General features: G+C 42.3%; 2 protein-coding genes across 3 annotated transcripts in view; one reads left to right on the top strand and one right to left on the bottom strand.

Moving 5' to 3' along the window:
• LOC132577940 (probetacellulin-like) overlaps positions 1-27534 on the top strand; it is a 572782-nt gene that overhangs the window by 263665 nt on the left and 281583 nt on the right. The gene's annotated exons all lie outside the window — the stretch shown is intronic.
• On the bottom strand, positions 905-26626 carry STARD3NL (STARD3 N-terminal like). Of its 2 annotated transcripts, XM_060247648.1 has the most exons (9): positions 26399-26626; positions 17796-18092; positions 13094-13171; positions 10434-10511; positions 8297-8350; positions 8090-8207; positions 7765-7863; positions 2534-2601; positions 905-2105 (listed from the first exon to the last, which is right to left on the bottom strand). In XM_060247648.1, the coding sequence occupies exons 2-8, from the start codon at positions 18018-18020 to the stop codon at positions 2549-2551; spliced, it is 705 nt and encodes a 234-aa protein (XP_060103631.1). In that variant the 5' UTR covers positions 18021-18092; positions 26399-26626; the 3' UTR covers positions 905-2105; positions 2534-2548. The 2 variants fall into 2 exon arrangements, with proteins under 2 accessions (XP_060103631.1, XP_060103632.1); XM_060247649.1 differs by lacking the exon at positions 26399-26626 and having other exon boundaries at positions 17796-18113.

Here is a 27534-nt window from a genome sequence, read left to right as displayed (position 1 = left end):
AGCTGCACTGGCCATGCTCATAGTAATGACACTGATGGGGGCCTCCCTCAAGGTTCCTGGACACTGGCTCAAGCAGCCGCCTCTCCTCCTCCAATGTCCATGCACAAGGAAGAGGGTGGACGCTGGCAGGCCAGCAAAGGTGTGTTCTTGCAAGCTCAAGACAACTGCTCCACTGTTTTGAGTTGTTTTAAAACAAAAAAGAACCCCTCACCCAATTTTTCTGAAAGTTTTGGATTTTTCTGAAAACCAGGGGGTGTTCCAAGTTTGGAGAAAAATTCTCACCATCTGGTCCTGATCCACAGATATTAAGTATCTGCAGACTGGGCCAGTGTGATTACAATATTCAAGTGGAGATCTGCAATACTCATGGGGGATCCCTATCCCACCCTTATCAGTCTCCCCCGCCACTGCTGCCTGCTGAAGCTCCCAGTCACCACCACCATCAGGCTAACTTCTGCCCCCCTTCCCCTGGCCAATTGTTGCTGCTGCTACAAGGGAGATCCCCAGGTTTGCAGGAAAATCTGTTTACAGTCAGTGTGGCCGCAATTGCTATTAGATACAAATATGATAGCAAGATGTGCACCGCAAACACCAGCTTGGGTGGCTTGAAGTGTGAATTCTTGAGAGACCCCTATTCCAATATTCTTCTTACTTCTAAGTTCTTGCTACTGGCTCAAGCTAAGCTAGTATTATGTACCCTGAGGTCTCACCCATCCGGTTGACTTGAGATTAATTTTGAGATGCCAGGAATCTGACCTAGAAGATGCCACGTGAAACACTGGAATGTGTATTCCTGCCTTCTGAGCCACAGCCTCTCCCCTTCGACAGCTGAAGCCTAAGTGCTGCAGAAGCTGCAGTATCCTATTGGTAGGAGTTGCATGGAATAAACAGATCCAACATGATATTACAAACAAGCCTCAATTGTAGTTTATGAATGCCAGATGTTTCAGGACCACTCACAGAATCATACCAAAATCAAATCAGGTAGTGCTTTCAGTGCTTCATATAAGTCATTTTACACACAATTGAAAAAAAATAATCAAATGCTTTTAGGAGCAACAACATCCGGGTACATTATCTGCAGAAGTATTATAACAGAACACTGTGGAGTTTGTCAATTAGCATAATTAACTGTATTGATTAGAAGTAGTGTAAGATTTATACTTCTATATACACATATATACACAGGAGTAACCCATATGGGCTGCGGCATCTGGCAGGAACAGGAAACAGTTTCAGATTCTCAGTAGGAGCACAGTACCAAAAGCTTACACATTAGGTTACAGTTCTATGTGAAAGGAAAGGCTTTCTTGTGCCTGTTCAGAATTTACATACAAACCTGTGATGTCACGTTTTAATTAATGTGTTTAGTTTACAAAGAGTACATAATTCAATTTTTAAAAGACACCTTGTTAAAAATGTAAAATTAATAGGGCATTACGCATCATCTAGTGAATCCAAACCCTTATTGGATAGGCTTACGTTCTAAAGCATTTCTTCATATAGCATTAGGGCTCCACATCACATTAATGAGTTCTGTTGCTCTTCAGTAACCTGCAGGCCCTTTTGGGAAAAAACCCCTTTTCAAGTATAACTGAAAACATAATGGATGGACAAGCACTTCTCAGATTAGGCATGATTCAGTCCAAGAGAAATATGCAGACATGGGACAGGTGAGGTATTACAGAGAATGAAAGTAGTTTCCACTTGACCAATAAATAAAGGCTTCTGCTCTGAGTTCCAGCAGCAAGTCAAGTGCAGGCATTGCCAGCATTACAGTCCAAGCATAACAAGTCCTGAGCAAATCTGGATGCAGGATTTTGCTCTGTCAAGGAAAGCCACGCATTTCTGACCAGGAAAGGCATACCGGAACAGGATGCAAACCCAATTAATTCACCATTCGAAGTCTTAGGCCAAGAGGTCACAAAGTGCAGATAGGGTGACAGACCAGTCACATGGCTCAAGTTTCTCCATACAAGCATCTCTTTGCCCAGGGCAGGCTGCATGCCAAGGAGAAGGCTTCAAAGCCTGGCTTCCTCCTTTCCTGGGTGAACTTTTTTTTTTATATATTGAGAATTCATCCACATGATCCCTCCATCTGCAGTCTGAAGCAACACAGCCAAGAAAAACAAAACAAAACAAGGTTTACTCTCTCATCTGCAGTTGCAAGATCAAGGCCTGGCTAGTCGAATGCTACACTCGCTGGTCAGAGTCTCTTAACATCAATTCCTTCAACGCAAGAACAAACAGAAAGAAAATGCTGTAACAAAAAAATGCATGTCGACACCCGTATTTTGGCACACTTCCTGTCATCTGAGATTGACGCAATGATCAAGCAACTATAAACTTGGCAACAGTGACTTGCTTGTTGACTGCGAGTACAGTCTAATGCTCCACTTGTCTGTGAGTGCACATCAGCTGGGAAAGTAACAGGTCAGTGGACAATATGAAGACAAGGTTACGGTTTCTTCTGTATGAATGCAGAATGCAAGGAATGCTCATCGACCATGTATTTTCTTACAGCAGAACTTACCTGTTAACATATTTGCTATACAACAGGTTTCTCACTGTCCTGTTTTTCATCAGATTCTTCATCAGACCCTTAAAAACGACAATTAAAACAAACAGCATCATGTTCAAATTAAGTTTACAGGCATTAAGATGTATGCATTATTTAACTTTGTATTACATTTTCCCCAACTATTAATGCATTCATCCTTAAAAAGTTACAAGGCAGATGAGTCACAAGAAAAATATCAGAGCAGGAAAAACCCAGGAGGCAAAAAGATGCTATGACTTAGTATTAGAACAGAACAGCAAACACCATGTACTGTTTTTCTTCCTGCAGAGATTTTGTTCTCATTTTCAGAAAGCATGAACATCAAAAAATGCTGCCTCCCACCTTCAAGCGGTGCAACCCAAGAAGAACTCTACCACATGAGTTTTCTGAACGTGCAGAAAAATGAACTCTCAAGATCACTGTGCCACAGCACAAAATCAAAAAGATGCTGAGCAACCAGAAAACAAGTCAAGAATCACTGGGCTACTGAACAAGCCCACTGCAGCAAGGCCTTTGGGATTCTGATCCTTGATGGCTGCTTCCTCATCTCCACATGGCAGCAGAAATCCCCCACCCTATGGCCATTCTGCAAATAAATCTGTTTCACTGGAAACCCAAGGAAAACAATGAAGTAGCTGAGAACCACATTGGCAGCCAAGAAGAAAATTTCAGGATGAAAATGCCTTGGTAATGTTTGGTTTCTAGTTTAAAAGCAAAACCTTTTCCTTCTAAAATACATGAAGGGAACATCTACCAGAACTGATGGACTGGATCTTTTCCTATATTCCAAATGAAAAGTTGACTCTGTTATGGCAATATTGCTTTATCTTTTAAAGACAGCATTTGACCTTGCTACAGCAGAGTATTCAGAAACTTTTGGCAGAAGCTGTTTGTTTGTTTACTGGGAACATCAACATACCAACATGGATTTAGTAAACTTCATTTATCTTATTTTTACATGACTATAGGTTTTTTCCCCTGAGAATGAACATTTGGTGGGAAATAGTACTATAAAGTAATGCCTGAAAGCAAAGGTCCCCAATGGAGCGTCTACTGGTGTCATAACACCCATTTTGCCTGTTCCCTGTCAAGTATTTTTAGAAAGTGGGTGGGGAGGGGGGCTTCTGACTGGCTGTGCAGATTTTTTTCAAAGCTGCTTGGCCAATAGCTGCCACCACAGCACAATGATCCATTTTGTGGCTGGTTCCAACTCTGGTACCAGCCATTTCATGGTTGCGCCCAGCAGGAACTCATTTGCATATTAGGTCACACACCTCGAAATTACCATTGTTTCGGACTTCCTGGGTTTCAGCCCCTCGAGATAGAAGGTGGTCGGAGGAGCTTGGCTCCAATGACCCCCCCCAATCAGGCGGTAGGAGGGGTGCTACAGCCGTAGCATCCCGAGGGGGGCCTTGGGGAGGGTCACCTGCTAGCAAGGAACTCGACAGGATTCAGAGAAACAGCGGCGGTTGTTTCCTGCTTTTCCTGTCTGCTCCGGAGCACTGCCAAGATTGCCATGACGGCAGCAAGAGGTGATTGCCCAACTGCTTTTCTCTTTCAATAAGCTTCTGATGCATCATTCTTCTACCTTAGTCACTGGAACTCTACCACGAAAGTAAGTCAGCTTTCTAATAATACCAGTTAATGGATCTTTTAACATAACAATTGGAACTGTTCCAAAAGAAAGGTGAAGAGGAGGGAAATTCCCCCCCTTTTTTTCTCCACAAGGAAGGCTTCAGAAAGCAAAGAACAAATTGGAAACTTTCAACAATTTAAACTGGACTGAGCAAAGATATTTGAATTGATTCGGTTTATAAATAAATAAGCGTCAATGAGATCACCTTCTGGTTACAATGTGGTCTGAACAAAAACAGGATATGCTTACAAGAAAAATGTATGTGATGTTTAATTAGTACTGAAATGGTTATAACTGAAATGCAGCAGGAGAATTTGAAGCTGAAGGAAACAGGTTAACTGGGTCTTTGAACTATTCTCTAACTTTGATTAACAGACTGAGATTTATTTAATGGAGGAAACGGCAGCTCAAATCAAAGTGTGTGATATTATGATTAACATAACCTCCTTAAAGCAGGAACTTGGTCATTTAGCAGAGTTGGTGCAACAACAGACGGGGACTTTTATTTTGAAATACAGCAAAAAGGAAAATCTACATGAGCAGAGTAATAAAGAGTCCCCAGTGATGTCTGTCAAGCTGAGAAAAAAAGCTAAAGATTTGTTGGGAAAGGTCTGGAAGAAAAGCAAAATGGAGACATATAACTGTGTGGTTATAAAGTTGAAACGGAAATCAACATCGACTATAGCCTGCACGACAGGATGTGATGAAGTGGTAATCATACCACTTTCAGCAAAACGAATGGAGATATCAAGAGGAGAAAAGGCAAATTTCAGCAAGATGATCAAATTTTGGAAAGCGTTCAAAAAGAGATTTTAAACTGTTTTGGGGTTGTTGTTTTTTGCTCCGCCTTTTTTTTACATTTAACTCGTTAATACTGAATCAATGCAAAGGGCTAATAAGTGATTCCGTAATGGTAAATGAGGCTTTAAGAATTGGGATGCCTTTCTTCAGTTTGTTATAATTATCTATGGAAATTAAACAGAATAATGTAATTAAGAGTGGGCTAAGGAGATTGCATGGGTTTTTATTTACCTAAAAAAATCAAGTATGGGAGATGAGGTAACTATTGCATATTAACTTGTGTTTTTCAGAGCATTATGAAAATAGGATTTACAGTCTTCAAAATTTTTAAAGAATTCGAAATGTTTAAAGTAGATAAAAAGTCAATCTGAGTAAATTTGTAATAAGACAGGCTACACAAGTATTTTGTAATCTTAAGTCTGCTCTTGATATTTTTGACAACAGAAACTGTCTATAATGAAACATATAAACTACCATGTTTTCTGTTTTTGCTTTCTCTCTCTGCTAAAAATAAAGAAGTTAACATTAAGGAACTATATTTATCTTTTATGTTTATGTTAAGTGCTAATATTGTTAAACTAACTAGTTGGCTTTTATTTTAAATTATGTTAAATTTAAGGAGTCAGCTCTGTTGAATGTACTGAAGATGAAAAGTTTAGATTTACATTATAAGCTACAGAATAGCTAAAAGTATATAACAAAATAAGAAGACTGTAGAATTAAAGGGTAATAATGGGCAAAACTTTAAGGCTTTCAGGTAGGAAGAATCTGGTATTTTGTCTTGAGGTAGAAATGTAACAGGTATATATGCTGCTTCTCTTTGTATTTTTGTTTATATTTTTCTATCTTCTATCCCCTTTTCTTTTCTGCTTCTGTAACCCCGCATTTCTTATCCTTTCTATATTCAAACTTAATAAAAATTTAAAACTTCGAATTACCATTGTTTCACACAGGGCTTGTTTTTGTAGGAAAAGCCCAGCAGGAACTCATTTGTATATTAGGCCACACCTCCTGATGCCAAGCCAGCTGGAACTGCATTCCTGCTAAAAAAAAGCCCTGGGCCCACCATTCTGCATCAGAATCCCAAACGTGCCTGCAGGCTCAAAAATGTTGGGGATCTCTGCCCTACAGCAATTGGGGGTGGCTTTGTAGGAAAGTTCATCTTACTGGCCAGTTTACTACTTTGAACTATACAGAGGAAAGTCTTCACGGTATGATTTTTTTCAGATTCAGTGATGTAACTTTACAGGTTGATTTGATTCTTTCGTTTCATCTGCTTCCACAAAAAGTGTTTCTTCCCCCCTCCCCCATCAACTAAGCTCCGAGGCTGCTTGCATTGGGGGGCTGTTTGGGAAAGGTGCCTAGGCCCCTAAGGCTGAGCTGCATGCTTATTTTCACATAGCCATGTGTCAAGCTTTTAATCTCCACTAGATGGAGCCAAAGAGAAAGACAGTGGACTATTTCCTCCCAAAAATATCAAGACAAAATCTGTCTAAAGATGATGTTTATTGCTCTGTTAGCCATTAACCATCATGATACACAGTACTTGAACCCTCACCCATATGTCACTAGCAAACACAGAAATGCTTGAGTATTTCTTTGCAATTCTTTTTAAAATTCTAAAACGTATCAGTCCCTTCAATTACATTCTTCAATTAATGTGTGTCTGATTACTCCACTACCAGCATTGCTCCATGCTTTAGATCATTTTTCACTCTTTTTTCCCCACCGGAAGAAATTTAGACAAACAAACTTTTATATGTATGAAACTGTTTAGTCTGATGCTACTTTGATCATATGCCCCATATCTCCAGAGTGCAGTGTTATAACAAGAGCGGACTATAAAAAATGTAAGATTACGATCTTGGTGCACACTGAGAGAAGTTAATTCAAAAATCTGACAGCAGTTTAAGAAGCTCCATGCTTGGACAGCTTTACTTGTGAAAACTAGCAAACAGCACTTTGCACCCTTTTTCTCCTACACTTACTACAAATATAACATTCTGCAAAAATCAGCAGTAACCATACTACTAATGCCAATACAGCTGGGTAGAGTTTACAATTTAAAAAAAAAAAAAAGTTAGGAGCTTCTGAATGCAGTTTTGCAAAGGTTTATCTTCCCTGCGAAGACAATGGCAAACCACCCTGTAAAAAGTCTGCCGTGAAAACGTCGTGATGCAACGTCACCCCAGAGTCGGAAACGACTGGTGCTTGCACAGGGGACTACCTTTACCTTTTTATCTTCCCTGCAGCCAAACAAAGAGAACTGGTACAACTGGAATCGTCCTGACCTGAATGACCCAGGCTAGCCCCATCTCGTCAGATCTTGGAAGTTAAGCAGGGTCAGTCCTGGTTAGTACTTGGATGGGAGGCTGCCAAGGAAGCCAAGGCTTGCGATGTGGAGGCAGGCAGTGGTGAACCACCTCTGAACAGCTCTTAGCTTGAAGCACTACCATCACCACCACCACCGGAATAAACACAACCCCAAAAGATGAATTTCAGGAGAGTAGCCATGTCAGCCTGTCACAACAGAGCAAAACTCATGTCCCATAGCACCTTAAAAGACCAACAACACGTTCTACCAGGGCATGAGCTTTCGTGAGTCAGTGCTCACTTCACCTGGCAAAGAGAACTCTGACTCACAATAGCTTATATCCTGGTAAACTCTGTTAGTCTTCAGGGTGCCGCCGGATTTAAATTTTGCTCAATCCAAACAGTTCCCTATGTTAAGATGACCTGCATCTTCGAATGAAAGAATGTTAATTACCTGCAGCAGATTCAGGTGGTGAATAAAACTGCCCGTCGGAGGGGAGGCCAGGCTGGATAAGGGCAGCTCGTTCAGAAGCACCTTGCACCAGCAGAAGTCCTGCATAAACAGCCAAAACAGTGTAAATAGCCATCCAAGCCACCAGCCATCTATGCATTACCATAATCTTCAATACACTTGTCAGGACTATAACTTAAGAATAAGCAAAGTAGTCCTTTCCTACACCAAGCACAGTGCAGGGAAGCTAGATATACTGCAGTTCCTTTCATTCCCAATGTAATTTAGGTCCCTGAATGCAATGCAAAGTACAGGAAAAGAATCTTACTGTTTTCTTCTTCCGCTTCTTGCGGTAATACTTTGAAATCCAAGAACCAGGTCTCTATCCAAGCGAGAATGAAAGAGATGATGGGCAACACATAGCCAAAAGCACCTTGAGAAAACAGCTGAAGGAGGGAAGAAAGTGTTATATGAAAAAAGCCTCTCACGCTTGTATGATGAAGAACAGATTAGAATGCACTGCGATGACCCATACCTTTGAGAGAATAACTTTTGCTAGTAAGAAGGCACTGGTCACTGCTGTCGTAAACTGAAAGACATTATTAGAAGTTATGAATGCAGCTATCCTCATCTCTACTGCATACCATCCACCATCCTAAGCCACTGCTCACCCATTACGCACGAAGCAACAACCAGCAAGATCATTTAGCAAAGCCAAGATCATTTAGCTCACAATGTTTCAACTTAATGTGTTGACTAGTGCAGCAGATATCCTTCAAAATTCCCCTTCCTTTAAACTTCTCACTTTTGCTCTCAAATTAATCCTTGTTTTATCATCAAGCAACCTTTAACTGATGTTGAGATTCTCATTAAGCCAGCACAAGAACCTAAAAAGCATCTTATACCATCTATTTACAATGACAAATCCCTTTTTTATTAGACAGTTTGGCACAATGCCTGTGAGGAGGTCCTTTCAGACAACAACTGATATTCTCTCTGGGGCTCCTCCTCTCTTAAATCAAAGATGATTGCTCTCAAACTTCTAAATTCCTAGCACATTTTTACATTACCCCTCAAAAACTCACCCACTCCAGTTCCCCTCTTAAGCCTTCCTACTGCAAACAATGTGGTTCAGCTGGCTCTTACTGTTGGCTAAATGGTTCTCAAAATCAAGGGCTTTTTAGGATTTAGTCCTACCATGTACAGCATCCATGACGGGCCTCAAAATTCCTCCTTCTCTGGTTAACCTTTTTTAAAATGGTTGGACAGTCATTCCTCTCATTAATCCCAAGAGGGACATGATCCCTATCCTGCTCTCCGCTGCTCAAACAGCAAACAGTTGGAAGAATGCACTTCCCTCAAAACTGCCTTATGGCACAAAAAACTGGGGGACTTCTACATTATGGCTACAGTTTCCAGGGCTGGATCTAGGGGGGGGGGCAGAGGGGGGAGCTTGCCCCAATCGCCGACGGAGGGGGGGGGTGCCAAATTGGGTATGGAGTCCATTGTATTCTATGGGACCATAAGAGAGAATGGCCCATAAGGGGGTGTCATTTTTCAATGTTGCCCCCCCCCCTCAAAAATCATGTAGATCCGGTCCTTACAGTTTCTAATAATATTTCTTTCCTTGACTCTCCTACTTCTCAGTCAAATTTCACTGCAACATGGCTCCTGATATTTGAATATTTAACAGGACAGGGTGAAACTCCAAGTGCAGTAAACCAACTACATTTATGGTGATACTCTAATCAATTCTTTGCTTACTGATTGTACTATGTATTTAAATTTATTTATTTATTTATTTATTATCTGACTGGGACTCTTCCCTTCTTCTGTATGCATATGGTGATTTTTGCATGTATTACTTTACCTTGACTCCATGTACTGTATCTTATTAGCATTCAATAAAACGTTTAATTTTAAAAAAAATCCATCGCTTTCATGTTTCCAAACACAGCGCAGTCAGTGGCCCTTGCTCATGGTTTAGAAGCACATTTTCTTCAAAATGGCTGTGAGCCATACATTACCATAATGTGCATTGCCACCTCACAAACAATCTCCCCCCTCAACTAGCAATTGCACAAAGAGATTCTCCCTACACTTTACAAGTCATCCCCCACAATGAAGATCCAGTGCTTTACAGCCATGGTTTAAAGATGACTAGTTTCTTCCCCCATCCCAAACAGGAACAGATTCAGGAAGGAGAGACAAGAATCAATGATCAATGAAAAAAATAAGAAGAAAGGATTCCTTCAAAATCCAAGGAAGATCCTTAATATTAGGGTGCTGGCAACTGGTAAAAAGGATTGGTACTGAAATCCTGTTGATACTATTGTCACTATTGGGGGGGATTCACGGTTGATCCCCATTTCCCCTCGATTTGTTTGAATTGCCAAGTGATTCTGATGAGGAAGAAGCTGACAAAATGCTTCTGAACATGTGCCTGAGCCCTGCGCAGAGGACAAAGGCGAGCAGCAAGAGAAAAACAGTTGCAACCAGGCCCCCAAACTAGGCCATAAACTCCAGTGACACCTTATCATTACAGGATCTTTGAAGTGTTATCAGTTGTAAACAGCATTACCTTATTAGGACCTCAGTCAGAGTATTAACAGAGTATAGGAATGGCCAGAAAATTTTTTTTCCATTTTTTAGTTCAAAAATCAACTACTTACTGCTATGGCCCACCAGTGTTTCAGTCTGCACAGTGCATACGCAAGTATCAAAAATTTAAATCGGAACACTGCCAGGAGCTACAATGAGGAAACAAAGAAAGGGATTAAGGATTTAAATAAAAAACAGACACTTAAGAGTACTAGTATTTCGATGTATGTAACTGCTTTGCTCTTCCCTCTCTACTTCTCCCAATGGAATGAAGTTCAAGTCCAGCAACAAGACCGACAAAGGTTTGTTCAAGGTATAAGCTTCTGTGTGCAGGCACAATGAAATGGAAATTACCAATTCATACATATAGGTAGAGGGTGAGCAGTAAATCAGCATACAACATGTGCACACAAAAGCTCATAGCCTGAATAAAACTCTGCTGGTCTTAAAGGTGCCACTGGACTCCAACTTTGTTCTGCTGCTTCAGACCAACATGGCTGCCTACCCGAATCTACTCCTCCCAAAACATCCTGAAGACAGAAGAGCTCTGTGGACACACAGCCCTTTTTGCGGCTTCAGGCTGTCACTTCCTTACTTCAGGCTTAGCAGAGGGGATTTCCCTCCTCTGGTTTCTGAACTGCTTCCTTAACATCACAAGCTAGGTGGTTATATTTTATATGGGGTCAGTTGCCCTGCGTAAGTCACAGTCATCACTCACAACACTGCTGACAGCACATATTCTCTTTAAACAAGGCTGCTTACAAGCTTTAACACTTTTTAAAGAATGTCTTGATCAGTCAGATAAGCCATTTTAGTTAACCATCTGAGGCAACTTTCACGGCAGCTTTATATACTGCACCACTAATAAATCATATCCTCCAAGGGGCCAGATTTTAAAAAAACCAGATTCATTTGCATTCTAGCATAACAGGGCCTCTTTGTATTTCTCCCAACCCTCTTCTTCATCTCTGCTGCCTCTGTGATGTTTTCCACAATCTCCTCTCTTCAATCTGTTTATCACAGCTCCCGATTTCCTCCGTCTCTTCAGACCTGTCTTTTCTCTCAACCCCATTTTTAAGTAGATCTCCTACCCTGCCTTCTTCTGCCAACCGCCAAGCCTCTGGGTGCCCTGCCTGCCACCTTATTTCCCCTTATCTGGGGATTTCTTCCAGTTCTTCATTTCAAATCAGAACTTCCCACTGTAGTTCTTTCTCAGCCCAGCTGATGCTGCACTTTCATCAGAAGTCCCTATATGTGACTTGCGAGAGCTTCCTTTTCTGAATGGTTAACATTTAGATACTTGCAGTCCACTTGTCTCTAACTTGGGACCCAAAGCAGCTTACAATGTTGTTCTCCCTTCCTTTATTTTACTCTCACAACAGAAGCCCTGTGAGGTAGGTAAGGCTAAGAGAACGTGGCCAGCCCAAGGTCACCCAATAAGCTTCCAAGGCAGAATAGGGATTGTGAACCCAGGTGCTCCATCCAGATCCCAGCCCACAATCTAACTATGGCCATATCTGTGATTACTAAGACATCACAGCAAATGTGCTGCCAGGGCCCACAATTTCATACCGTAATTTCTTGGAGCGGTTTCCAACCATGTCCACCCACTTTAAAAAGATACAGGGAATGGGCCAGGATTAAAAAAAAAAATACCAAAATAATTATTAAATGAACTTATCAAGTTCTATGACACCTCCCCCCGCCAAGTGTAGATCAAGAAATCTACACAATGGGAAGACAGATATGTGAGCAGTGCTTCTTAGAAACCTGAAAATGGCAATGTGTCAGTTTTAGCTGACACATTGAAACTTCAAAAAAAAAAAAGACTAAGATCACAGTTGGCACTGGGCTGTTAAAAAAATGAAGGAAAAGATAGTGACAGGGAAGGCTGTGGAAGAGGGAGAATTGGCAGGCTAATGAGACACTAGCAATCGGAGGAGGAGACAGGAGAGAAGGCAATGGTGGTGGTGATGACAGGCATTGCAGAGAGGATCTGGGACCAGCACATCTGGCATGCTTTCTTCTCTAAACTTCTCCTGGCCAGCAGAGCCAATAGGGGCTTGGAGAAGAAAGTGCACAGGATGCCAATCTGACTCTGTCTCCCTCCCACAAGCCACTCCCAACTAGCTGAATGGGAGTCCAAGCTTGGAGCTGAAAGCAGTACCAGGCCAGCTGATTATGGTCTGGGGGTGAAAAGCACCGGCAGGCTTTCTGCTACAAGCCAGCTCTACTCATCACTTGGTAAGCAGAGATTTATCACAGATGGGCCCACAAAAACCAGCAGAGAAGGGGATAAAGGGATGCCCTTTCCCCCATGACTCCTCCAAGGGCCCCTGCTGGCATTAACTGTCAAAGGAGTCATCATATCAAAATAAATGAAATTTATTACCTGGCCAAAACTATATTAACACTTATTTCTTAACTCACAAATTAGAACTGAAAATAGCCTTATACAACCCAGGTCTGTGGTCCCTGAGCATCTGACTTTCAGGAAGATCTGTTCAAGGTGCCATCCACAAGGAAAAAATATGAATCAAAGCAACACCTTTTTGGTCATGACCCCTTTACTGAGGACTCCCTCCCCAGATGCCTGTACCACCTGTACTGAAATGCGGTGATTTCTATTTATTGAACATACCTGGGTTCTCTGGTGAGGAGCTATATCTATAAACTGGTTTAATTCTACAAGAAAGCATCAAGGTAAATATTTATTAATTAAAATACTTACAAAGATATCAAAATATGAAGAACGATAATCATACTGGAGGACTTCTTTTTCTAAGGTTTTCTCAATGCCCCCATTTACCTAAAGAGAAACAAAACCTTCTAGTTACTAATATAATTTGGAAAAGGTACATTTGTCCACATTTTCAGTTTTCAAAATTACTGCAACAGATGTGGCTACAGTTAAAATATTAGGAAAAAACTAAGCCCAGTGTGACCAAGTATATGAGTAGCTATATCAGACAGACCGAAAGGAAATCTGCACAAGTGCAACAGAAAATTTGTATCATCTACTGAAGAAAGAGATCTAAGTTGTGAACCAAGAAGTCCCTGATCTTGCCTCTGCCATGAACTCATGAGGTAGTCTTAAGCAAAGCATTCTCTCTCAATCTCACCCTCTAGCTGCGATAAATGAATTGGATAATACCGCCCACTTATTTTTACAGGGTTGATGTACACAACCAGAGTGCCTACAGAAGCAAGATTTTTTAAAACAAACAAGTCTGTCCCAAGGGTATTGCTCAAGCTATCTCTCCGATGTAGCTACTCATATACTTGGTTAAAGGTAACCTTGTGCAAGCACCAGTTGTTTCCGACTCGGTTGATGTTGCATCACGACGTTTTCATGGCACACTTTTTATGGGGTGGTTTGCCCTTCATTTACACTTTACCCCCAGCAAGGTGGGTATTCATTTTACCAACCTCGGAAGGGTGGAAGGCTGAGTTAAACTTGAGCCAGCTACCTGAACCCAGCTTCCACCGGGATCAAACTCAGGTCGTGAGCAGCGCTTGAAGTGAGGCAAAATGGCTGCATTCAAAGAGTTATTTACAGGCATTCAAGCTCTGATGGTCTAGTTCTGAAGTGCAGCACCTCTGTCCCTTATTCAAGCTGCTTTAACAAATTCAGGGTGGACATGAGGATGGTAACTTAAGCAGTCATGCAAAGGTACCACAGTTTGGAAAAAACAACAAAAGCACCAATGCACGCAACCCCCCCTCTTTCTTATCACTGCAATTCTGTGGACTGCTGCAATAATCAGTTATTCTCATAAGATCAGAGCAACAGCACTTGCAATCGCCAACTGAACAGGCTGCTAGAATTTATTCAGAGACAGCTGGCCTTTTAAAGTTATTACACGGCAATGTATTGGGCAAACATCCCTAGAGAATGCACCCAGCCATCACAACTGCAGGGCTGGGCTTGTTAATCTTACACCTGTCAAGCTTAGTTCAACATTAGCAGCACAGCAGGTTTTAAATAGCACCTCTGTCAGAGGTCACAAGGTCAAGCAATATCATTTGTCACTTACTGAAGTTATAGCACAATGATAATAAGAGAAGCAGTTTAGAATATCCAGCCTTTGTACTTTCCTTAATGGACTTGGGTTATCAGATCAATAAATACATGCCTGCTGATGTACATTTAATCTGAAAAAGAAGCCTTTTCAACAATTTACAATAACCCACAAGAAACTCATAGGAGACAGGAGAATCCTAGGAGCAACAGTGTCTGGCTGCTGCTCCACCTGCTCACTCACCTGACAGCCTGCCTGCTCCCCACCACTGCTTTGCCCACCCACCTTGGCAGCAGAAGGAAGCAATCACAGCATCCAAGCCTCTCAGTCATCCTCCCCTTCCTCCTCCTCCAGCTCCACCCATACTTCCCTTCCTCCTTCTCCATCTCCACCCATACTGTGATGCCTCAGTGGTGGGGGGTGGCAGTGCTGGCTCCCATCCTTTCCCCATTTGCTCCCCTACTTAGCTGACTGTAGGGCTGCTGCCTTCACTAGCCTGATGAAAACAGTGGCTCACCCAGCAGGAACCCATAAGAAACACAGGGGAGAAGGAAGCTTGCTTACTTGTCCCCCCACTGGTCTGCCTGCCTGGTCATCCCCAACTCCATCCTCACTACTCAGCACAGCAGTTGTAGTTCCTGCTCTCCTCCCTCCACCTGCAGCATCACCATCTTCTCTCTACCTCCTCTTGTCTCCCACACACAGCTGCTGTGGGTGACAGGAGGCTGACAGAGGCATCAGCTCTCCATCAAATTTTTTAAAGATTTCAGATTTTTCTGCAAACCTGGGGGAGGGTCTGCCTAACTGAGAGAAATATCTTGTTTCTCCATGCATGGGCCTGATCTGTAGATTTAAGTCTCGGCAGATGTGGCTTCGTGGAGAATTAAATATCTCAATGTAAGCTGTTGTACGGTAGCTTAAGCTAGAAGAGGGCAGTCATAACCCTCCCAGCCATGAACACAGTCGAGGGCTTTAATCAAGCTGCTAAATTGCAGCCTCCTCCTAAAATATGGAGATGGCACAACACCACTGTCAGCTTAGCAGTAAAATTTCTGAGAATGACAGAAGCCGAGGAGCTAGGAACTCTTAGCTCCATAAAGGCTTAATTATTGGCTCATCATCACTTCTGGCATTTTAGACATATCGCCAGGCTTTCATAAAATGTCTTAAACTAGTTAAACCTACACATTTAATGATCATAATTACCATTAAAATTAAATATAAAGAGCATGTAGAAAAACTGCAGGTTCAGATAACATTTTTACTTTTAAAGAGGATTTTACCTAATTATTTGGCAAGCTCCCACACCATAAAATTCTAAAAGTAACTCACTGAAGAGAGATTCCTACTAGATTTATGTTTCACAGATAGAAAAGCTGTTTAACAAATGAAAGTGTAACCCCCTATGTGTGCTTACTCAAAGGAGACAAATTCCACTGAGTCTGGAGGACCATACTCTCAAGTAAAACATGCATAGCATCTCCTCTTTAAAACTACTAATAGATTTACTTCCTTAATTCTGAGGCTTCTCTTGAAAGCAAGAGTCCTTCCACACCTTCCACAAAGGCTTCTCTTGAAAGCAAGAGTCCTTTCACACCTCCTTAAGAATCAAAGGAACAATACTGCTTTTCCCACAACACTGCTGGCATATATCTACCAAGTCTGTAGCCTCGCAGCACAGCACACTGCAGTTGTTTTTACCACTCCTTTGCAGAAGCAACCTTTCCATTACATACTCAAAGTTTCAGCTGCCTAAGATCTTACAGAGAAATGTGTGTTATAAACTTCACACATTTATACTCACACAAATCCCAGACCGCTCACAGACTAGAGAATGATTTAATGAAGAGAAGATACAGCATTCTTATCCCACTTGGAAGCCATGCTGCTCTTGCCTGGGGGCAGGTGATGGAATACAGTGAAGAAAATGCCCGGCTCCACGGATGTCCAGACCCTCCTGACAAATCAAAACCTTCAGGAAAAGGTGTTAAATGCTACTCTGCTTAAATACTTTCTTTTCCTATTGCATAGTTCAAGTATAGCTATCGTGCAGCTCCTCCCTCTCAACCACCCATCCTGTGGGAAGGGAGTTAAGGGAATACAGCTTGGTAACTGTCTATCCAATTGCCCTAAAAAGAGTGAAACTAGATGAAAGGGGTGCATGAACAAACAGAATGACTTGATGAAAACTAATGGTTATGTAGGATGCCACCCCAGAGAGTGGCATGTCAGATGAGAGGGAAGCACCCCAAGTTTCACTGTGCTTTTAATATTCTGCGTTAGGCAACTTGGTGACCCAGTCGGATCTAAAGGCAGGACAGAAATCAAATCAACAAAATGGACTGTTTTCTTGTGTGACTTTCCAAACTAGATTAAATGACATCTTGCTCCTATTTAAAAGTCATAACTTTTCTGGTTGTGATTCCTTCAAATGATAATGCATGACAACAGTTTTATGTGAACCATATATTATGTACCAAGTATTTTTGTATTATTTTATTACACTAATTGAATGAATGAATTTTATTTTCTTGTTTATTTTCTGTCTGGGACACTTGCTCTTGCCTGGGGGCAGGTGATGGAATACAGTGAAGAAAATGCCCGGCTCCACGGATGTCCAGACCCTCCTGACAAATCAAAACCTTCAGGAAAAGGTGTTAAATGCTACTCTGCTTAAATACTTTCTTTTCCTATTGCATAGTTCAAGTATAGCTATCGTGCAGCTCCTCCCTCTCAACCACCCATCCTGTGGGAAGGGAGTTAAGGGAATACAGCTTGGTAACTGTCTATCCAATTGCCCTAAAAAGAGTGAAACTAGATGAAAGGGGTGCATGAACAAACAGAATGACTTGATGAAAACTAATGGTTATGTAGGATGCCACCCCAGAGAGTGGCATGTCAGATGAGAGGGAAGCATCCCAAGTTTCACTGTGCTTTTAATATTCTGCGTTAGGCAACTTGGTGACCCAGTCGGATCTAAAGGCAGGACAGAAATCAAATCAACAAAATGGACTGTTTTCTTGTGTGACTTTCCAAACTAGATTAAATGACATCTTGCTCCTATTTAAAAGTCATAACTTTTCTGGTTGTGATTCCTTCAAATGATAATGCATGACAACAGTTTTATGTGAACCATATATTATGTACCAAGTATTTTTGTATTATTTTATTACACTAATTGAATGAATGAATTTTATTTTCTTGTTTATTTTCTGTCTGGGACACTGGGTAACCTGTAGAACAAAGACTGAAATACCCCAAAGAACTAGTCTACTGAACGGTAGTATTTTTCTAATAATAACCTCTGGACTAAACAATTTACTAACTTTAAATATAATTCTACTTTAAAATATAAGTTAAGTAAATAGTGGCACAATTTCTTCAAGCCAAAATATTTGTTAAGCAACTCACATTTAACTCTATTATCCACAGCAAGGTTATAAATAAGAGGTCAAAGGTGACAAACAAGCAAAAAGTCCTTCGGACATCAGATATGCCTTTTTTCTCTCTGTTTTCATAGGACTTAATTCTTGCCATCAGCTGTGTGGGGTTGATGGAATGAACATCCCGTAGAGAGGGACAGGAGCCCAGACTGCTGCCGTGGGCATTTTCTGGATCATCTGATAACCGACTCATTGTTGCTTTGGTTACAGCAGCTTTTTTCCAGCTTCAGCATCACTTCCGGGATTATCCATACAGGAGATTTCTCTACAAAAGGAAAATTCCATAATTAGTCATGCTCTCCTGATTGTTATTAAATCAATCTGTACTTGATCATATAACATTCTTCTGTTATTGTATTTACAACAAATTATACACAACATGGTATTACTACAAAGCAGAGGTGGCCAAACTGCAGCTCACCAGCCACATGTGGCTCTTTCACACATATTGTGTGGCTCTCAAAGCCCTCACCACCCTGTTGGCTGGTTTGGAGAAGGCATTTGTCTCTTTAAACCACTTCTCTAAGTCAAGCTAGCCAGCGGTGTGCATTTAAAGTTAAAGTTGCTTTCTTGCCACTTCTCCCTCCCCCCATCTATTTGCTTTCTTTCCACCCACCTTTCTCCCTCTCTCTTGCAGTTCTCAAATGTCTGATGTTCATGTATTGTGGCTCTCAAACACCTGATGCTTGTTCTTATGTGGCTCTTATTTATGCAAGTTTGGCCACCCCTGCTTCAGAGCAAGGCAAGCTGCAATTATTAGAACAGTGAACCTTCATCCCCAGTGCAGAACTGGCCTCTTCTAAACTTTTGGGCTTCTCCAGATCAGGATGGTTGTGGGTCAAAGGAACACAGCCAAGAAAGAGTTTTTGTTGGTCAGTCAGTCTCAATCTCTCTCTCTCACTCACCCACATAGCCCTCTGCATGTCAAAATGTTTTCTGCTTGCTCCTAAGGTTCTTTGCATTCCAGCCATAGTCTCCCATACATGCCTCAGCCCTAGAATTCTTGAAGGACACAGGCCACAATAGCTGTCCTATTACAACAGAATTCCACAATAATAGTAGTAGGCAACCAGGGTGACATAACCAGAAAGTTAGGTCACTTAAAGCAGGATTTCCACATTAAAACTGATAGAAATGGTCTGAAAAGTTACCCACTCAAATAGATTGCACAATAGGTAACACAGTATGTGTATTGCACTAACTTATGACAGCTTATGCCTACTAACATGCACAAATATAGCAGTTTACATTTCAAGAGCATAATAATTTAAATGATGCATAACTCTGAAACAAATGACAACTTCAAGCATATAAATAAATAAATAGGAAACCATTTATATTGTCAATGCTAGCTGAGAATGGGTAAGAACTCCCTTTTAACACACACACAACAGTTTAAGCCTTGACTACTTCTTCATGCAAACAGTAATTAACTCGTGGAATTCACTGCCACAGGAAGTGGTGGCAACTGCAACAGACAGCCACAAGAGGAGATTGGATAAGCATATGGAGCAGAGATCCATCAATGGTTATTAGCTACAAGGTATAGATGGAACACTATGTCTGGGACAGTGAGGTTCTGTATTCATGGTGCTTGGGAGGCAACAGTGGGAGGGCTTCTGGAGTTCTTGTCCTGCAGGTGGACCTCCTGACGGCAATTGTGTGACAGAGTGTTGGACTGGATGGGCCACTGGCCTGATCCAACATGGCTTCTCTTGTGTTCTGAAGTCCAGTTTACAGAATACAACAAAGAACACAAGTGCAATTTCAATGGCATTCATATTTCCCCACCTGTCTTAGCTGTCTACAAGATCAGCCACACTACAGCTCTGCACAACACATCCATAGCAAACCAATATAACTGCAGCCTGCCCTGCCATGACAGCTCTGCAATAGACAACTCAACAGCATCGTGATGCAGCAATACAGTGCTTCACTTGCAGCAGCCTGTTCTGGAGCAGGAATCTGATAACTGAACAGAAGAAACGAGGTGTAGGGAGTGGGGTAAACAACCGAGTGAGTGTGGCTGTTACAAAGGAAAGCAGTGTAGCTGCTAAGGGGGTCAGATCCATTTAACACTGACCAAGCTTGTGGTTATTCTCAGTTCCTTACCTTTCCTACCACCTTGACTGTACATCTATAAAAAACATAGCCAGGAAACTATTATAATCCATTTCAGTGTACACATTTTCACATTTTGAAAGTCAGAGGAGACTAATTCAGATTTACTCAAAAGTTACTCATATTTCTTTTAAAGTAAATGTACGTAGCTAATTCACCAGGCAGTTATTTACCATAGAATTTCCCCTATGTCAATACAATACTGAACTATAATTAAGCCTCTCTAACATTTAATAATAACCTATCATGTCTTGAGTTCCATAGTTTAAGACAGACAGGCTAAACATGTAATGAATGACTGCTACTAGCCAAGTACACAGAGCTGACTCACATCCAAACACATTACTTATTGATCCCATTATCTACCTATTTCAAATATTCAACGTACTTACTCATCTGTAATGATGAGCCACTGCTGCTGTGTGTTTAGGTGTGGCTGATGATAGTGTCATGGCACTGTCCTGAACTGTACATATCACCTTCCTTAAAAACTATGTTATCAATTATCCTTATTCTTCATTTCCTGGGAGCAAACTGGCAATTATACATTTGCCACACTTCAGATATAACAAAATATTTACAATCCTGATTTTATGAGGCCATGGATTACAAGAAACATTCATAGGTATTGACTTGCATTTCCTCCAGTGTTGCATATACAAGATGTCATCTGTATATCTCAAACGATTAATGTTCCTTGCACCAATTTTCACTCTACCTTCATCTAAATTGAATCTAGTTTTCTGTATAGTGTGTCCTGCATGCAAATTGAAGAGATAGGGACACAAAAAAGTATCCTTGTCTGATACCTTTGCCAATTGGAAAAAAATGGGGACCCCCAAAGCAGCTTATGTAATTATCCTGTCCTCCATTTTATCCTAACCACCACCCTGTCAGGTAGGTTAAGCTGGCAGTGTGACTGGCCCAGTGATCAAGCAAGTTTCCATGGCAGACCGGGGAGTCTAGCCCATATAATCTACAATCTAGTTCAATCAACACTCTTAATCACAACACCACACTTTCCCTATTTTTGCAGTGAGATTGATTCCTTCTTTAATTTAGTTTGTTTTATATATATTTAAATGAAGATCTGAAGATGATGATTCAAAATAATCAACAGAATAAAGAAAGTAATGTTAAGTCCAGGCACAACTTTCACATCACAGCTGTTTAAATAGTTTCTGAACTGCAGGCAAGATGAACACTTGCTTTAAAACAATTACACAAATGTTTGATGCTTCCATTCCCATTCCTTGTAGTTCTTTAAAGAAGAACAGTAGTAAATTCTAATCAAGCTAGAACCAAAACAACAATGAAAACTGAGTGTACAAGACTTGTCAGTACTGTCCCACCCCACCCCACCCCCCACCTTAATCCTGCATGTGACCCTGAGAAATGAGGAAACTGGCTATGCTAGACTAACATAAATTCAAAAAGGCCTCAAGAGTTACCAGCCAGAAGCTTTTGTAAACTGAGTACCTCCCCACCAGTGTTCCCTCTAAGCTGAGTTAGCATGAGCTAACTCACAGATTTTTAGCCTCCAGCTCACACATTTTTGTCTTAGATCAGGAAGAATGACGCCAGAGCACAATAATTTATGCAGTAGCTCACAACTTTAATGACAGTAGCTCACAAAGTAGAATTTTTGCTCACAAGACCCTGCAGTTTAGAGGGAACATTGCTCCCCACCCTCCAAAAAAACCAGCACATTACAAACAATTATTAAGGATCGGGGGGGGGGGGGGGGAGGAGTTGCCTCCTAAGCAGTTAGAGTTGGAGAATTACATCCTTAAAAGGCATTCTAGAAAGTTATGTCTATTGAACACTGCCTCAGCTTTCCTGTTTTCTGTTTGTGAATGACATTTCATTTTTGTATTTGCAGACTGTCCCGGGGGGAGTGGTTCAAATGTCTATTATACTTGGAAACTTCCTGGGTGACCTCAGCCCTGATTCCATTTCTGTCCCTAACCTACCACAGATGGCAACGTTGAGGATAAAGGATGAGGGAAGGAAAGAACAGAAGAAGGGTGAGATAAATATCAATTATGATCATCACCCTTGACTCATTACACAGTAGTGACAATCCCCCCACACAAATATTAAAATACAAGCACAGGCATTTGGAGTCCTGTCTGTCTGCTTATAAAGCATTTATAAATACTAAATCACAGTAGTATCTCATTTCAGTTTAACCTTTCCAGATTCTATTAAGCTATCTTTAAAAAATTTCACAAAAGTTAAAGTTCCAGCTAGGGAGAAAAATCACAGACGGCTATGTAAACAAACAAGTTTACATCAGCAGGCATTCCAGGAGAGATGGGAAAGAAGGGATAAATAAAAATATTGTTGGCTCTTTCTCTAAGTCAATAGACTTCAACATTTGGAGGACTGCAACCCAAGCAAAGTATTGTACTGAGTACAACTGAAATACATATACAAAAACATGAGCTGCCTGTGAACAGGAAACGGCCATTGGGTGAGGGGTCCTTCTCCTCTGAGGATAGTAGGACACCTTGTGGGTGATTCCCAATCCATCAGTAGGGCTCCCAACCCTTTAATTCTCACCATCAACGTGCATCAGATATCTAAAAATATTTATATGAAGCAGAAACAGAGAGAAAAACTCAAGCTCAAGAAAAGTTCTCAAGAAAGTGTAAATACTCCTGTTACCCTGTTTTTTCAACTATGCTATCTATTTCTGTCCTGTTTTCGTTGCCTTATTCTAGTTCTAATGGTTATATCAGTTATATTTTTTTAGTTAGAAGGAAGGTTCTTACTGCTTGCAGGAGTTGCTGAACTGAGTTGAGGGTGACTCCCAACGGAAACAGGAAGTTGAAAATTTAGTCCTGCCTCCCTACTGATGGGTTGGGAATTACCCACAAGGTGTCCTACGCCCCAGGAGAACAAATAATTATGAGAAATAAGTTGCCAGGATATATCACAGTGACTTCATTCAGACAGTTATTCATTTCTATAGCACCTCTCACATAACAACTCGGTGAAGTAAGCCACAATTATTTGAATTTTAAAGATGGGGAATAAAAAGGGTGAGTGACTCAAAAATCCAGTGACAGCAACACAGTGTTTCATTCTTTATGGCACAAAAGAAACAAGAGTGCCTCAGTTTGATGTGACTTGAACATTTTCACATAAACAAGAAGAACTAGGGAAACTAATGCTGAATATTTCTCGTTCATGAGTGAAAAACAACAAAGCAATAGTGTTTTAATGCTATACAAAACATATTTAACAGGTTCAGTCTTATGAGGTTTACTCATGTACAGAGAAAACTCAGAAAAATGCCCTTACTAACGAAGAAACACCCATTACCTAAACAGCAGTTTCATGTCAAATCTCTAATAAACTGACTTGATTTTTCTAGAACCATAATAATGGTAATGCAAAAAAAAACAACAACACCCATTCTCAGATGTCCAACTACCCATGTAATATTATGCTCCCTCCCTTGAATTTTGAAATATTTATTCAGCCCTCTTCTAGCATTGAGAGAGGAAAACACTTCAAGGCAAGAACTCTTTCTGTACTACTCAGCAGCCCAGTCTGCTTAAAAGCATTGCAGTTTCTGCAAAGAATGTAAAACAGGTTACCTGGGAGAAAACCTTACACAGAACAGAAGTGCAGGCAGGAGTTATGTCCTGCCAGGTAGGCAGATGAAGAAAATAGAGTTCACATGGCAGCCAGGTCCAAATTAAACATTATGCATGTGAGTAAGAGAGTAATATGGAGAGCTGGCTGTTTCTGCAAAGGAACAACAGCGGCTCCTTGAACTATTTTTGCACCTTTGGGGGAAGATACAAAAAGCAGCTTGGGAAGAGAAGGGCTAATTTCAAGGTGAAAAAATAGCTAGTGAGAGACAAGTTGAGCAGCATCAGACTTTGTGCCAGTTCTTCCACTCATACTTTAGCCTAGCCTCCCCTGGCTGTTTTTTGCTATCTAAAAAACAACCAACTTGAAAGACTAACGACACACTGATACACTCGTATTCACCAATCCAGGTTCCAAGATTCATGGATCTCTGCCTCTGGGAACCAGCGTTAGCAACTTTAGGGTAGCTGAGACCTATGAAAGGGCTTCTCTAGTATGGCTTCCCCTCCTACTCCCCGAGAGGCAAGGCTGGTTTCATCCCCCCACACTTCCAAGAGTGAACTACATTTTTTCTCTTCCAGAAGGCCTTCAAATTGGACCAGACAACACTTGTTGGTTGGCTCTTCATTTTATTTAGTTTCTTTTTACAATGTTATCAACTTAAATTCCCAAAGCAGCTACTGAGGAAAAAGTTTCCACAGTCAGTGACAACAGCCATCTCCCACATTCCCAACAGATGAGCCTCCTCCTAAGGCTCAGTCAGAGTCCCTGGCCTCCCACTAGCTTACTCCCCTGCCTACTGTAGGCCTGGGAATGTTGAACAAACCACCAAAACAGTCTTACGTCAGAGACAGGCACATCTCCAACTCTTCTCTGTGACCGGTCTCGGCTCACACAGATGGCCTCCCAGCACATGCAGCCTCTGATATTACACACACACACATATATATGATAGCTGCAGAATCTGTACAACTCTGAATGTAAATCTTACAAAAAATGCTTTCTGCAGAGACTACACAATGAACATCAGATACAACTCTGACACACAGTAGCCTTAATGATAGTAGATCCGCAAAATCCATTAGATAAGGGCCTGTTCACAAGGGGGGGGGGGGTGACCCTTAGGAGTTAACATCAGATAGCATGCACTCGAGACTCAATGTGGAGCCACATGCTGCTATATCCAACAGCCCACCCTCAAGAACAAACATGCTCTTCTCCAGCCACCACACAACTTTTCTGAAGACAGGAAACAACTGCATTTAAGTCCCCACATTACAACTGCCCTGAAGTATCTCCTCACAAATATGGAGTCATTCATATTAATTGGCCATTTTAATTAATTAAGGCTGCTTATGTATACCCTATAAACATGTATGTATACAGACAGATGAGTCACTGAATTTTAGGACTATGGGTGAACTAAGAGGTAAAATGTCATCTAATAAATGCCCCTTGCCCCTAAGCAAGGACAGTCTAATGTGCTGCTCTCTCATTCTGACACTTAGGCGCTCAGCTTCACAGTTATATAGCTTGGAAATACAGTAGACAAAATTAGGCAAATCATGAAGCACAAGCTCCTTCACCTGACTTCACATATTCCAAGACGAACAACTAAGAAAGTGCACGTGAATGTAACAAGTACAAGTACCATAGCAGAGCACTTGCTGATGGGTAAAACAGCCTCTAGGAGTGATCCAAGCCTTCAGGATAAGCACTGTTTAAAACAGCATCATATGAGCTAGTGTGACATACTGGTCTGAGTCTCAGACTGGGATCTAGGAGACCCAGGTCTCCTGTCTTATGGAAGCTCACTGGGCGTCCTTAGGCCATTTGTTCTCAGCCTAATCTACACTACAAGGAGAAATATGATGAAGCCGTTTTGGGTCCCTACTTGGGGAGGAGGAAGCAAGTATAAATAGCTAAAGGACTTATAGGGTTTTGCATAACAGTATTAGACCCGAAACCAAGCGATTGCAAACACCTGAATGCCAAGGAACAGTACATATGAACATATGAAGCTGCCTTATACTGAATCAGACTCTTGGTCCATCAACGTCAGTATTGTCTACTCAGACTGGCAGTGGCTCTCAAGCTGAGGTTTTTCACACCTATTTGCCTGGACCCTTTTTTGGAGATGCCAGGGATTGAACTTGGGACCTTCTGCTTACCAAGCAGATGCTCTACCACGGAGCCACCGTCCCTCCGTACTTTACTGCCTGATTCATCCATCAGTCTGTACAGAACAAACAGGCGCCATCCTCCAGACAGCAACCTCCCCTGCACCCATTTAAGCAAGCTGTGTGCAGACTTCACCCATCACTCACTGAGGACCATTTCCCTTCAAGTTTTTTCTGGTAGGTTCCACAGGCAAGCAGACCCAAGCTCTCTCAACCCTCCCCAACAGGACAAGCTATAAAACCTAGATCCTTAGACGTCAGGGCACCAGCCTAGCTTATGGTGGTCAAAGGCAAGAAAAACATCAGATAAACATGCAAACACATACCCAGGCGAGGCCCCTCAAAATGTGACAGGGCGCCCATTACTCACGACCTGGGAGGGGAGGGAGATGAAACGCTGCCCTGCTCCTACTCCAATATATCCCCGCAGGGAGGGGATAAAACAGGCAGGGGAGGAAGAGGAAGCCGCCCGCCGCAGGTTCAGGAAAGCAGTCCCGACTGCCACAGAGGGGGAGCTGCGGCGAGCACGACCACCTTCCGTATTCTAGAGCCGCGGGGAGGAGGCCGCTCCAATGACGGACGCCGCGGGGCCCCGAAGCAGCACGGAGGCCGGACTCGGCAGAGGGGTCTATTTCCCCCACCCATGCAGCAAAACGCCTCTTACCCGTTCTCTGCCGGCGGGGAAAGCCAAGCGACGCCGCTCCGCCTCTAGCGGCTCCGGCTGCCCTTTCAGCGCGAAGGGAACCCGGCGCGAGGCTCCGCCGTAACGAACGACGGCGGCAGGAATAACAAACCGCCTCAAGGCCTGGCCTGCGGCGCAGAGGCGGAGCTGAGCGAGGGGCCAACGGCCGTAGAGACCCGGGAGGGGAGGGGAGGAGGGAGGAGCGACAGTGCGAGGCCAGAGACGGGGCTGCGTCACTCGCTGCGTCACTCGCGGAACGGAAGCGGAATGGTTGCGGCCAGTGTCGCTGAGGGAGGAGGCGGGGTTTCTGCCTATCTCCATGGCAACCTGGGGAGGGTTGGGTGAGGCCTATTGCTTACTAACAACAGAAGGCATGCATTGCTGGCTCTCAAGACCACGCGCAGTGAGGCTGCACAGTGTGCAAAGCTTGCAAGTTCTGCAGCAGGGCACTTCAGCATGGTGTAGCGATGACAGTGTCGGTTTGGGACGTGGGAGACCCAGAGGGAAATCCCCAATGGGTGGATGTAGTGGTGCGCTAGTTAAACCTTCTCATCCTAGCCTACCTCACAGGGCTGTTGTGAAGGTAAAATGCAGGTGGGGAGAAGAAGAGATTGGATTTATACCCCGTGCTTCACTCAGAGTGGTTTACAGGGATGTCGAATTCATTTGTTAGGAGGGCCAGATGATCTGACATACGTGTGAACACGTGTGACCTTGTTGCTGGGCCATGTAATACCAGAGCGGAGATATAAACTTTATAAAGGACATAGACAAACACAATATTGTGGTCAGTATCAAAGCAAGCTCTCCCCACCCCACTTCCTCCCCAATAGAGGAGCCTCAGCCAATAGGGAAAATAGAGGCTTTGCTCTGTAGCTTCTGTGCAACTGAGAAATCCTGACAAAGCAAGCTGTGACAAAGAAAGAAGCAAGAGAGAGGGAGAAGGAAGCAGACTTGCTGGTGGGCCTGATAGGAGCCCTCCAGGGGCCTGATCCGTCCCTTGGGCTGCATGTTTGACACCCCTGGTTTACAATCTCCTTCCCTTCCTCTCCCCACATCAGACACCCTGTGAAGTAGGTGGGGCTGAGGGAGCCCTGACTAGGGTTGCCAATCCCCAG

This window comes from Heteronotia binoei, chromosome 10, assembly GCF_032191835.1.
Source record: "Heteronotia binoei isolate CCM8104 ecotype False Entrance Well chromosome 10, APGP_CSIRO_Hbin_v1, whole genome shotgun sequence".
In the NCBI taxonomy this organism is placed as follows: Eukaryota; Metazoa; Chordata; class Lepidosauria; order Squamata; family Gekkonidae; genus Heteronotia; species Heteronotia binoei.
Note: the sequence above shows the minus strand (reverse complement) of the source record. Positions and strands in the feature narration are given on the sequence as shown.